Source organism: Nannospalax galili, unplaced genomic scaffold (genome assembly GCF_000622305.1).
Source record: "Nannospalax galili isolate Female #2095 unplaced genomic scaffold, S.galili_v1.0 scaffold529, whole genome shotgun sequence".
Classification (NCBI taxonomy): Eukaryota; Metazoa; Chordata; class Mammalia; order Rodentia; family Spalacidae; genus Nannospalax; species Nannospalax galili.
Window position 1 is genome coordinate 2,550,716 of NW_008360309.1, and position 12,082 is coordinate 2,562,797.

General features: G+C 48.8%; 1 protein-coding gene across 8 annotated transcripts in view; it reads left to right on the top strand.

Annotated features, from left to right (window-relative positions):
- Eps15l1 (epidermal growth factor receptor pathway substrate 15 like 1) overlaps nt 1-12,082 on the top strand; it is an 82,504-nt gene that overhangs the window by 20,531 nt on the left and 49,891 nt on the right. For 7 of the 8 annotated variants that reach the window (XM_017795951.2, XM_008824661.3, XM_029559378.1 and 4 more), the window contains 5 exons: nt 405-500; nt 1,262-1,324; nt 2,489-2,614; nt 8,833-8,892; nt 10,512-10,745. In XM_017795951.2, the coding sequence (XP_017651440.1) occupies nt 405-500; nt 1,262-1,324; nt 2,489-2,614; nt 8,833-8,892; nt 10,512-10,745 (579 nt within the window). The remainder of the gene's footprint in view (nt 1-404; nt 501-1,261; nt 1,325-2,488; nt 2,615-8,832; nt 8,893-10,511; nt 10,746-12,082) is intronic. The other variant, XM_017795954.2, reaches the window with a different exon arrangement.

Consider the following 12,082-nt stretch of genomic DNA (forward strand, 5'->3'; position numbering starts at 1 on the left):
TAAAAAAAAAAACTCAGTGCTCAGGTGAAATGTGTCTTAGGAGTAGAGCACTTGTCTGTCATGGCCTGAGGCTCTGGGTTCCAGCCCCTGCCCTGCAGACCCAGAAAATAAAATAATATGCACAGATTTGAGCCATCAAACACCTATCAGTTGGTACCGTGAGCATGTCACTATTCCTTTAAACAGTCCTGGGGTTGGGGGTGTAGCTCAGTGGTAGAGTGCTTGCCTAGCAAGGCCCTGGGCTTGGTTCTCGGCTTTGAAAGGAAAGCAGACAGCCTAGCGTTCCCCAACCTCGGGAGCCCTTCTCTTTGGAAACTCCCTTCCTGTGGAGTGAGTCTCTCCAGTGATGGGAAGCTGCCCTGTCCTCACTGTGTGGTGTCGATGCCTCCTCTTTTGTTCCACAGGGCTTCTATGTTGCACTGAGACTGGTGGCCTGTGCACAGAGTGGCCATGAAGTCACCTTGAGCAACCTGAGCCTCAGCATGCCACCACCAAAATTCGTGAGTGTGTGAGCCTTCTTGTTCACACCCTGCTGGTACTGTGTGTGTGCACACGTGTGTGCAACTCTGTGTTTTCTCTCATCCTTCCTGTGTTTTAGTTACAGGGAAATTCACATAACAAAATTCACCTTTTTAAAATGCACAATTCCACCAGGCATGGTGGTGAGATGCAGGCCAGTCAGGGTTACATTATTGAGACTCTGTTACAAACAAAAATAAACTAATTCAATAAAGTGCGCACACTTGGGTGGCACTTGCACGTTACAGCATTGTACAGCCACCACCTCTAGTCACAGAACTTTCCCACTATCCCTAGGTCATAATCCTTGTTTCTCCTTCTCCCAGTCCCTGGCAGCCACCCATCTCTGGATTTGCCTTTTCTGGATGTTTCTATAAATGGATTTGCACAGTGTCTGGCCTTTTGTGTGTGGCATCTTTCACTCAGCCTAGTTTTTAGCTTCCCCAAACTTGTAGCATAGATGAGATTTCATTACCTTTAGGACTAAGTAATATTCCATCTTACCCTGTTTGTCCTTCCTGCTGATGAGCCTTGGGCGTATCCACCTTTGGTTGCTGTAAACAGTGCAGCTATGGTGTTTGGATTCAGGTGCATACCTGCGTTAACTTGTGGGTGTATACCTGGGAGGGAACTGCTGGATCCCAGGTTGAACGTTTTTGGAGGTCTCTCCCCTTTAGAAAGTATTTTGAAATAATTCCCTTCTCAGTCAGTGTCCTACATGTGACTATCTCTCTCTCCTCAGCATGACACCAGCAGCCCACTGATGGCCACTCAGCCGTCCTCAGAGACCCACTGGGCTGTGCGGGTAAGTGAGCAGGGACAGCACCACAGAGGGCTGCAGTAGCCATTTATGGCTTTCAAAATATTCTAGAGCATTATGTGCCATCTCTTTGTCTCTGTGAGCAGCCATAGAATCTGAGGGAGATACTGTCTGTTTTGGTTTTGGTTTTGTTTATTTTTGTTTTGGGTTTTTATTTTTTTATTTTATTTTAATTTATTATTTTTATTTTATGTGCATGAGTGTTATGCCTGCATGTAGGTAAATGCACCGTGTTGTGCAATGCCCGCAGAGGACAGAAGAGGCTGTCGGATCCCCTGGAGCTGGAGTTACAGACAGCTGTTAGCTGCCATGTGGGTGCTGGGATTCAAACCTGGGTCCTCTGCAAGAATAGCTAGTGTTCTCAACCACTGAGCCATCTCTCCAGCCCTGTTATGGGTTTTAAAAAATATTTTATTTTTAGTATATCTGTGTGCATGCCATGTGAGTGTAGGTGCCCATATAGGCTAGAAGAGAGTGTTGGGTTTCCTGAAGGTAGAGTTATAGGTAGCTATGAGCTGACCAAAGTGGGTGCTGGGAACTGAACTCAATTCCTCTGCAAGAGCAGCAAGCCCTGTTAATTGCTGAGCTGGCTCTCTAGCTCCTTGTTTTGTTTTAAGACACAATCTCACAGTATGGTCCTGTCTGGCCAGAAACTCACTATGTAGACCAGGCTGGCTTCAGAGATCTCTGCCTGCCTCTGCCTTCCTAGAGCTGGGTTAAAGGTATGTGCCACTGTGCTATGCTGGAAGTCGATCTTGTGCATGTTTGCTCTAGAACTAAACATCTGGATGGGTTCCTTAGAGACAGGCAGGGCAGAGCAAAAGCATTGCCTGCTGGCCAGGCCCCTGCTACCATTGGACAGAGCAAGACCTTGGGCCAGCTTCTCTCTCCTGCTGTCTGAGGCCCCTAGGCCTATGGGGCCAGAGAGCTGTTGTGCCATGGCATGATTCACTCTGGAGACTCAGGAAGCTGAGGCTGTTGTAAGATGTCTGGAGCGGTAGCTGAAGGCAGTGGCAGGGATAAACTGTCTCCACTGAACTCTGAATAGGTAGGAGCTGGGCTCAGGGCTACACTGTGTGCTGTGTGCTCATAGCACTTGGGCCCACACTGCATGCTCTGTACTCAGTGCAGCTCCTTCCTTCCCACTAGGTGGAGGAGAAGGCCAAGTTTGACGGCATCTTTGAAAGTCTCCTCCCTGTCAATGGTCTGTTGTCTGGGGACAAGGTCAAGCCAGTCCTCATGAATTCAAAGCTACCTCTAGACGTGCTGGGCAGGGTAAGTGGCCAGGCTGGGTGCTTTTGCCTCTGCCCTGCTCCGTGTTTGGCTGTTACTCTCACCTGTCTTCCGCCTACCATCCTCTCTGTGCTGGCCTAAACCCCCTGGTGATTCCTGTGTGTCTAGTACTTCTGTGGTCAGGAGGGTCACAGCTGTTCTCCAGCCTCAGGAAGATACTGTACGTTTCATGATGGGAGGCAGCTGGCCCCAAGCCCAGTGCTCTACACCTTCCTTCTGTGTGCTTTCTTTTCCTTTTTATTAAAAAAACTAGTGTGCGTGTGACATGCTTCTGGAGTTCAAAGGACTCCTCAGGTGCCTGCCTTCCACCTGTTTTAGACGGGGTCTCTCATTCGGCCTGAAATTCACCAAGTAGCTGAGCTGACTGGCCAGCAAGCCCAGGGATCCTCCTGCCTCTGCCTCCTGAGTACTGGGATTACAAATCTGTGCCACCACACTCAGCTAATTTTCAAGTGTTTTTTTTTTTTTTTTTTAATTGCATTTTAAAAATTTGTGTGTGTGTGTGTGTGTGTGTGTGTGTGTGTGTATGTACATACCCACTATGGTATACCTGTGGAAGTCAGAGGGCAACTTGCAGGACCTATCATGTGGGTCTAGGGGATCAAACCCAGGTTTTTAGGCTTCAAGTGCTTTTGCCTGCTGAGCCAACTTGATAGCCCTTGGCTTCTAATTTTATTTTTTTATTTTGGAAGGCAGCTATACACACCACTATACCACCAACACACACTATTTTTAAAATTTTTTTATTTTAATATTTATTTTTATTTACATATACAAGTATATATCTGCATCAGTATATGCCACATGTATGCAAGTACCCATGGAAGCCACCAGAGGGCATCAGATCCCCTGGAGCCAGAGTTACAAAGTTGTCAATCCCTGAGTGGCTTCAGGGAACCAAACTCTGGTCCTGTGCAAGAGCTATATTGCTCTTAACTGCTGAGCCATCTTAAAGCCCTGCCAGAGACTTCTTCCTTCTTTCTTCCTTCCTCCTCCTCCTTCCTCTTCTCTTTTTTCATTTTCCTCCTTTTTTGATATAGTTAGGGTCTCACTATACAGCCTTGACTGTTCTGGAACTCACTATGTAGACCAGGCTGGCCTCAAACTCCCAAGTGCTGGGATTAAAGGTGTGCACCACCACATCTGGCCCTGGCTTCTCTCTCTTTCTCTCCCTCTTCTCTTCTCTTCTCTTCTCTTCTCTTCTCTTCTCTTCTCTTCTCTTCTCTTCTCTTCTCTTCTCTTCTCTTCTCTTCCTCCTCTCTTCTCCCCTCCCCTCCCCTGCCCTGCCCCTCCCCCCCTTCTCTTCTTCTGGCTTTTATTTTTAGATATTTTTTTTCCCACCTGTCAGCCTCAAGGTTAAAGTACTTCCTACTCTGTTGCAAGTTTAGAGTACTTTTGAGTTTTTTGTTATTTTTGTTTCGTTTTGAGATTGGATCTCCCTATAGCCTCAGCTGGCCTAGAGCTTGCTATGTAGATCCAGCTGGCCTGGATCCCATAATGAACCACCTGCCTCTGCCTCCAGAGTGCTGAGATTAAAGGCGTGTGCTACCACACCTGGCTTTGGGTTTTATTTTTGAGACAGGGTTTCCTTTAGCTCAGAAAGGTTGAGAATGACCTTAAACTCCGGATTGCCCTGCCTAGTGCATTCCATTAAAAGATATTCTTAGTTTTGGTAGGTATGATAGTGTAAGCCTGCAATTCCCCACGCCGAAGTCTGAGGTAGGAGAATCATTAGTTTGAGGCCAGTCAAGACTGCATAACAGGTCAGGAACCTCTCTCCCCACTAGAAATGAGCCTCAGCTTTGTCCCTATTAGAGCAGTGTTCAGCCCCAGCGCCCCACTGTGGGTTCTTTTCCTTTTGGTGGAGCCTGGCTTGTGGCCTGGGTTTGCCCTGGCACAAAGCCTGCTTCATGACCATCTGTGGGCAAGACAAGCTACCATCATCTGTCTGCAGGGGCCTGTGGTGGTTCTAGACAGAGCCAGAGGCTCCTCAGGCCCTAGGCACCTTGTTCTTTTTTATTTTTATTTTTATTTTTTGGCGTTTTTGAAACAGGGTCTCCCTGTGGCCCCAGCTGTCCTGGAACTCACTATGTAGACCAGGCTGGCCTTGAACTCACAGAGATCTGCCTGCTTCTGCCTCCCAAGTGCTGGGAAAGGCGTGCGCCACCACGCCCGGCTGCTCCGTTGCTCTTGATGGAACAAAAGCCCAAGGAAAGATAAATTCTGGCCCTCAGTGACAGTCTGAGATGTGTTACCAGGCACTGGCTTGGTTTGGGTAGAGCCTATCCTTTGGTATTTTCTTAAGACAGTCTCACTGTATTGCCCAGACAAGTTTGGAACTGACAGTCCTCCTGTCTCAGTTCCCAGAGTGCTGGAATCATTAGTATTGGCTGCACCTGGCCTTGGAACCAACCTATCTTGATCTTTTATTTTTTTACTTATTGTTTTTGTTATTTTATGGGTATGAGTGTTTTGCCTGCATGTAAGTGCACAACATGTGTGCAGTGCCCACAGATGCCAGAAGAAGGTGTCAGATGCCCTGGAATTGGAGGTATGGACAGTTGTTAGCCACCCTATGGGTGCTGGGAACCAAACCAGGGTCCTCTGCAAAAAGCCACTGCTCTTAACCACTGAGCCATCTTTCCACCCCCTGATCATTTTTTAATGGCTAGCTGGATGTTTTGCGATGCTGGGGACAAAACTGAGGGCCTGATGCATCAGTAGCGGGCTGGTGGTTTGTGTGTGTGGAGGGGGTGGTGTCTGTGGGGGCGGTGCGCGCATGTACTGTGCTGGTGGTGTGGTGGTCAGATGACAATTTGTAGGAGTCCATTCTCTCTTCTACCATGTGGGTTCTGGGGATTAAAGTCTGGTCATCAGGCTTAGCAGCAAGCATCCTTACTCTTCAGCCCTGCTGCTTTGCTTTTGAAGCAAGGTCTTACTACCTAGTCCAGGCTGACCCATACCTACTTGACTACTGTTACCAACTATTTTGGAACAGGGAGGCCGTGGTAGGCCACCTTACATGTCTCCACCCTCACGTCAGCCATGTTGGGATGGACAGTGGCTGTAGTGGACATGCACTTGACGTTCTGGCCCAATACCTGTGTGTGACAGCAACAGCATGACAGAGCCAAGGCTCCAGACACAGCAGAGAGCACAAGGGGGAGGGGTGCCTTGAGTCAGGTAGGGTTGTCCTGCCCATCTTCTGCCCTTCAAGTTCCTGCACAGGTTCCTGGCTCTTCCCTCTCCAGCCAAGCCTTACCTACATCTGAGCACTTCATTTTCCCATGTACCTCTGTGCAATTATTTTGTTCCCCGTGTCTGTAGTTTCTTCACCTGTGTGTCTGTGTCTGCAGCCATGAACTCTTGCCTTTCCATTTGTGCTCATTCCTCCATGTACTGCACTTACCCTTATTTGTTCATCATTCTGTAAACGTTTTTCAGAGCTAAGGCCAGGCCTGTGCTTAGTGCTAGAAACATGGGATGGCATTAGATAGAGTTAGGGAGATTACTATGTCCTGTGTGACTGGACACGAAGAGGGATGGTGAGGTATCTAATAATAAAACAGCACACACAGACAATTTAATATTTAAGAAAGCTGGATGCTCCCTATTCAGTAGAACAAAGAGTCTTTAACTTTCAAGGCACAGCGATGGGGTGCTCTAAGCAGGTAATCAGAAACAAAGGGTATGCAGATCAAAGGACATTCCTTTACAGGAGATCAGGAAACAATTAGCAACAAAATGTGGCCTGTTTGCCAGGTATAGAGCAGATACTCATATAACAGTGTAAATAAGTCATACTTTGTTGTCTAAACATAAACATAAGGGACACTGCAGTTCAGAACCTATCTGGCTCTGCCATCCTAGACAATCTTTGCTACTGGCGACTGCACATGTAGTCAAAAGCATGCTTTCTGCAGAGTTCAAATGGGGCAGCTTTCTCCAACAGGAGATGAAATAGATATACAGTGGTTGAGTGCTAAGTTCACTGAGGGCTTAATAAATCTGGCCCTATGCCAGCATATGATACAAGTGACATCAGTCAGTACCTGCCCCTACCTTGCTGTGGGTGTTGTGAGCCCATTCTACAGATGAGGAAATGGAGGCTTCCATGCCATGCTGGAGAAGGCAAGAGGAGCTATGTCCCTGAGCCTGCCCTCCTCAGTGGAGTAGCATTGTTCCCATACAGCTTGGCGCCCTGTGGGCAAGGTGGAGACAAGGCCTTAAGCACCCTGAGCTGCCCAGAGGAGATGCCCTGGGATGCATGCTCCAGGGTGAGAGGGCACAGGCTGCCCTCTGAACAGACTGGGCAGGTGACGGCACTTTACTGGCCCAGATCACCCAGCATGCCTTTGTACCTCCCCCCTTGCCAGGGATGTCATAGCAACATTTGGAGATATATCTAGTCTTCCCACTTCATTCAGGTGTGACTTATGTTGGGTGGGAAAGGCTAGGACAAGGCCTAGGACCCTGCAGCACACTGCACCTCACAGAATGACTGGCTCTAGTGTCAGTAGCTGAGATATGGAGGCCCTGGACTGGGAGGAGCACTGTGGAGCCAGTGAGGCATCTGAGCTGTAGCTTTCCCGACACAGTCCCCAAAGGGCACAGGAGGTTCAAGGAGGTTGGGTGGGTGTATGGGAACCTGCTGAGATCAGGCTGGCCAGGTCCCATGCCTCTGTGTGATGGGTTGAGGGACATGATGAACACTGCAGGCAGGGCTAGGTGGGTGCTGTGTAGGACTGGAGGCAGCAGGCTAGCCCATAGGACTGGGGAGGTGAATGGATGAGAGACTGCTGTGGGCTGATACCAGGTGACATACAAAAGGACTGTGTTGACAAGAGGCATCATGCATAGGTGTACTGTCCAGGTTTTCAGGTGCTAGTGACACGTTCTGTATTACTGGATCAGGCAGGTATGGTCCTTGTATGAGTGACTATGGCCAAGAAACTACCACTTGCTTATGGTGTTAACAGTTCATACCTGTCTACTCAACCTTAGTGTGCTAAGAGGGCTGGGACATTCTGTCTCACCCAGCCTTGAAGAAAGGAGATGGAACTGGACAGATGTGCTCCACCTAGTACCTACAGCCCTGTCCCACCATCCCTTGGGGTGGGGGCTGTGTGTGTGGCCTTGTATTCAGGGCCGCATGTGCTCTACCTCTGAGCCACACCTCTAGCCCCTCACTGAGGGATTCTAGGCAGGGGCTCCAATCTGATCCATGCCCCTCTGTTGTTTTTGTTTGTTTGTTTTGTCTTTTTGAGACAGGGTCTTCCTGTAGTCCCAGCTGGCCTAGAGCTCACTGCGTAGACCAGACTGGTCTCAAACACATAGAGATCCATCTCCCTCTGCCTCCTGAGTGCTGGTATTAAAGGCGTGGGCTACCACACCCACTCCTCTGTTTCTTTATTAAGCTAATCAAAGAAAAAGAATGAGGCTGGTTTAAAGTATAGCCTTGGAGGTGATATTAATCATGACATTTGTTATACAAAGTGAACATGCTGTAGAGAGACTGTGGGATCTTTGCATTGGCACTGACAGCGTTTCATCACATTTTCCAGACAGTTGTTTACAGACTGGTTTTGTTTTGTTTCCCCTCTAGTTTTCCTGTTTTTGGTCTTTTTGGTGAGATCTTGCTATGTGGCATGGGTGGGATTGGAGCTCTCTGTGTAATCCAGGCAGGCCTTGAGTTTACAATCTCCCTGCCTCAATCTCCCAACACAGACTATTTGTTTGTTTCTTTGGTTTGGTTTTTTGAGATAGGGTCCCCCTGTAGTCCCAACTCAACTGGGACTCTCTACATAGACCAGGCTGGCCTCAATCTCACAGAGATTCACCTGCCTCTGCCTCCTGAGTGCTGAGGTTAAAGATGTGTACTATCACTGGCAAACACAGACTAGTTTTTAAATGCCTTTTTTTTTCTTCTTTTCCTTTTCCTTTCTTATGTGTGACGTATGTATGTGTGTGTGATGTGTGTTTGTGTGATGTATGTGGTATGTGATGTGTGTATACATGGTTGTATATGTGCAGGTTAGAGGAGGACATTGGGCATACAGCTCCTTAAATGTCTTTTGATTGCCTTGGCCTCATGCACTGCCCCCCGCACTCTGAGAAGCTGCTTGTGTTGGGTGGGATTCATTCACAGGCTCTTCCTCCCCACATAACTTTACCCTCTCTGGTCAATCTGTCCCCTGCAGGTATGGGACCTCAGTGACATTGACAAGGATGGACATCTGGACCGTGATGAGTTTGCTGTGGTAGGTTCTGCTAAGGCCCAAGGTAGTGTGTAGCTCATGGGGGTTTTTCTGAGGTTCTTCCTCAGTTTTTAAAGTATTTATTTTGACATTTCATTGCATAGAAAAGTGCAGTGATATAGACTCCTAGAGCAGCCTAAATCCTCCCATTATTTCTCCACCCTTCCTCTGCTTTCCCTCGGTCTCGCCTACTTTATGTCTATGACAAGCACAGACACACACACAGACAGGCACAGACAGGCAGACACAGACACACACACAAGACACACAGACACACACACAGACAGACACACACAGACACACAGACACACACAGACACACAGACAGACACGTAGACATAGAAACACACAGACAGACACACACACACAGACACAGACAGACACATATACACAGACACACACAGACATGCAGACACAGACACACAGAGACACACAGAGACACACATAGACACGCAGACACACACACACACACACACACACACACACGCTCCAGTTTTCTCTCTGCACTGTTTTCAGTGAGCTGAGCTGCAGATACAAGGCCTTTTCTTTTTCTTTGTTTTTCTTTCTTTCAGTCGGTCTCAGGTGACTGAAGCTAGACTTGAATTCCTGATCCTCCTGCCTCCACCCCTCAAGTTCTGGAATTACAGATGTGTACAACCACCTGGCTTTCCAGTTATATTTTAAAATAGACTTTATGTTCTGTGGGTTTTGCCAGTGCATGCCTGTCATCCCAGTACTCGGAGGCCAAGGCAGGAAGATTAGGAATTCAAGTCTAGGCTTCATCGGGAGACCCTATCTCAAACAGACAAATGCCACGATTTAGACAGTTTCTTTTCCCCATCTGCCTTGAGGCAGGAGCATCTTCCCCTCTCACACTATCCCCTTTGGGGTCATTTTCTGTCACTTGAGTACTCTGAAGCACAGGCATCTCTCAAGGGCCTGGCTTCCTCAGGATTCTAGCATAAGTCCTAAGCCCTGGGCCGTGGCCGTGCTGACACTGAGTGCGAAGCCAGATTTGTCAGTGTGCAGGTTCTTTCCTCCACTCTCAACGGCAATACAGTGGGGCCTTTAAATGAGCACAGTGAGAGTTTGCTAACAGCAATAATAAAATAACTGCAGCAAAGGCTTGGGCTGTAGCATGCACAAAGCCCTGGGTTCCTTCCCCTGCTCTGCGTAAACCAGGTATCACCCAAGTTCTTGGGTGGAGGTAGGAGGATGGAAGTTCAAGGTCATCCTCAAGCACATAGTGGGTTAGAGGTCAGCCTGTGAAATGTGAGACACCTGTCGCAATGAAACATTGTAACAATGTACTTGAATAGAAGCTGTGGGGTCTCTCTTCCTGGAATTTTCCATGGAACATTTTCAGACCACAGGTGAGTCTTGGAAATGAGTCCTCAGAAGAGAGTCTTGGAGGAGGCTGATGGCCTCTGTGCTCACTTGCCCCACTGGAATTAAGCGTGTCCTAGGAAGTGGACAAGGAGGACGCACAGCAGACAAGACTGCCTTGTTCACTTTGCAGCTTTCTCAGCTCCATGGGGTCCCCGTGAACCTCCAAAGCTGCGTGGGCCCTCTCCTGCTCTGTGCCCCCATCCTCAGCAGCCTTTCTTCTGTTGGCACCTGTAGGCCATGCACTTGGTGTACCGCGCCCTGGAGAAGGAGCCAGTGCCCTCTGTCCTGCCCCTGTCCCTCATCCCGCCCTCCAAGAGGAAAAAAACCGTGTTTCCGGGTGCTGTGCCTGTCCTGCCCGCCAGCCCCCCACCTAAAGACAGCCTCCGCTCCACGCCATCGCACGGCAGTGTCAGCAGTCTAAACAGCACGGGCAGCCTGTCCCCCAAACACAGCGTCAAGCAGGCTCAGGTAGGGACTGTGACCACAATACTCCCAGGGTTCTGCATTGGTTCTCCACAGCCACAAGAGCTTATCAGATGCTTTAAGCAGTTTACTAGAGGGATTCAGAATTAACTTTCTTCTTTGCTTGCACATAAATGAAGCTGCCCCTTGGTATCTACAGGACATGAGTTTTACAACCCCCAGGATATCAGTGCTCTTCATGCCTGAGTCCTCACATGAAGGAATGCAGTATTTGCACACACTCTGTGTACATCTCCCTATGTGCCCATTTATTAGTGTTTTTGTGTGTGTGTGCATGTGTACCTGGTGTATGTGTAGGCCAGATGTGTGTGTCCTCTATCATGCTCCCTATGTTCCTTTGAGCTGGGGTCTCTCCCTGAACCTGGGACTCTCATTTTCTAAGCTAGGCTAGCAGTCAGCCAGCCCCAGCCGTCTCTGGTCCCCTCAGAGCTGGAGTTGCAGGCATTTACAGGGTGCCCTGCTTGTTACATGGGATCTGAATGCCTGTCCTCATGATTATGCAGCCAACACTCTTTAAGGCTGGCTTGCATTGTCTCTAGGTGGCTTCAGTGCCTGTTAGCAGATGCTACCTCCTCTATCATCTCTTGGTGCTAGAGACTGCTGCCTATGTGATTGCTACACAGTGACTTGATACATGAAGGATACCTGTCAGTGTTCAGCACAGGTGTAGGAATTTTGCCTCTTTTTGCTTTGAGACAGTAGCCTGCTATGTAACCCAGGCTGGCCTGGAATGCTCCACTTTCCTGCTTTGGCCTCTTGAGTCTGGGATGACAGGCATGTGTCTGGCAGCACTTTTTCCTGAGTACTTTTGTCCTGTGGTGGTGGAATCAGCGGGTATGGAACCCATGGACATGGTGGGATGACTGTAGTACACTTTTTCAAGCACCCCCATCCCTGGGTGCCCTCCTCACATCTCTGCCCAGCGGCAAGCCTCTGCTTAGTTCTGGACCCCAAGCCCTTCCTCCCCTGCCGGTTTCTGTCCCCACCCACCACAGTGAATCCATGTTACCCAGCTTGGTCCTGATGTCTGTCCTGTGGCATGACCTTCTTTGATAGCCATCACACCCAGCCCTTCCCCAGTCCACTGTAGTTGCTGGTGCATTGTCTGTCCCTACCCCATTTCAGTTCTTGGTTATAAATTCAGAGTTTAAAAAAATCTGACTCAAGAGACTAAATGCATGTTAGATGGTTCAGTGGGGCCTTGTGGAGGCAGTGCCCTGCCCACGACAGCACACTATGGGCCTCTGGGGCCTGGGGAGATATGCTGCCTTCGCAAGTGTGAGGAGTGGAGATCCTAGCCCGTGTGTCAGTGCTGTACAGAC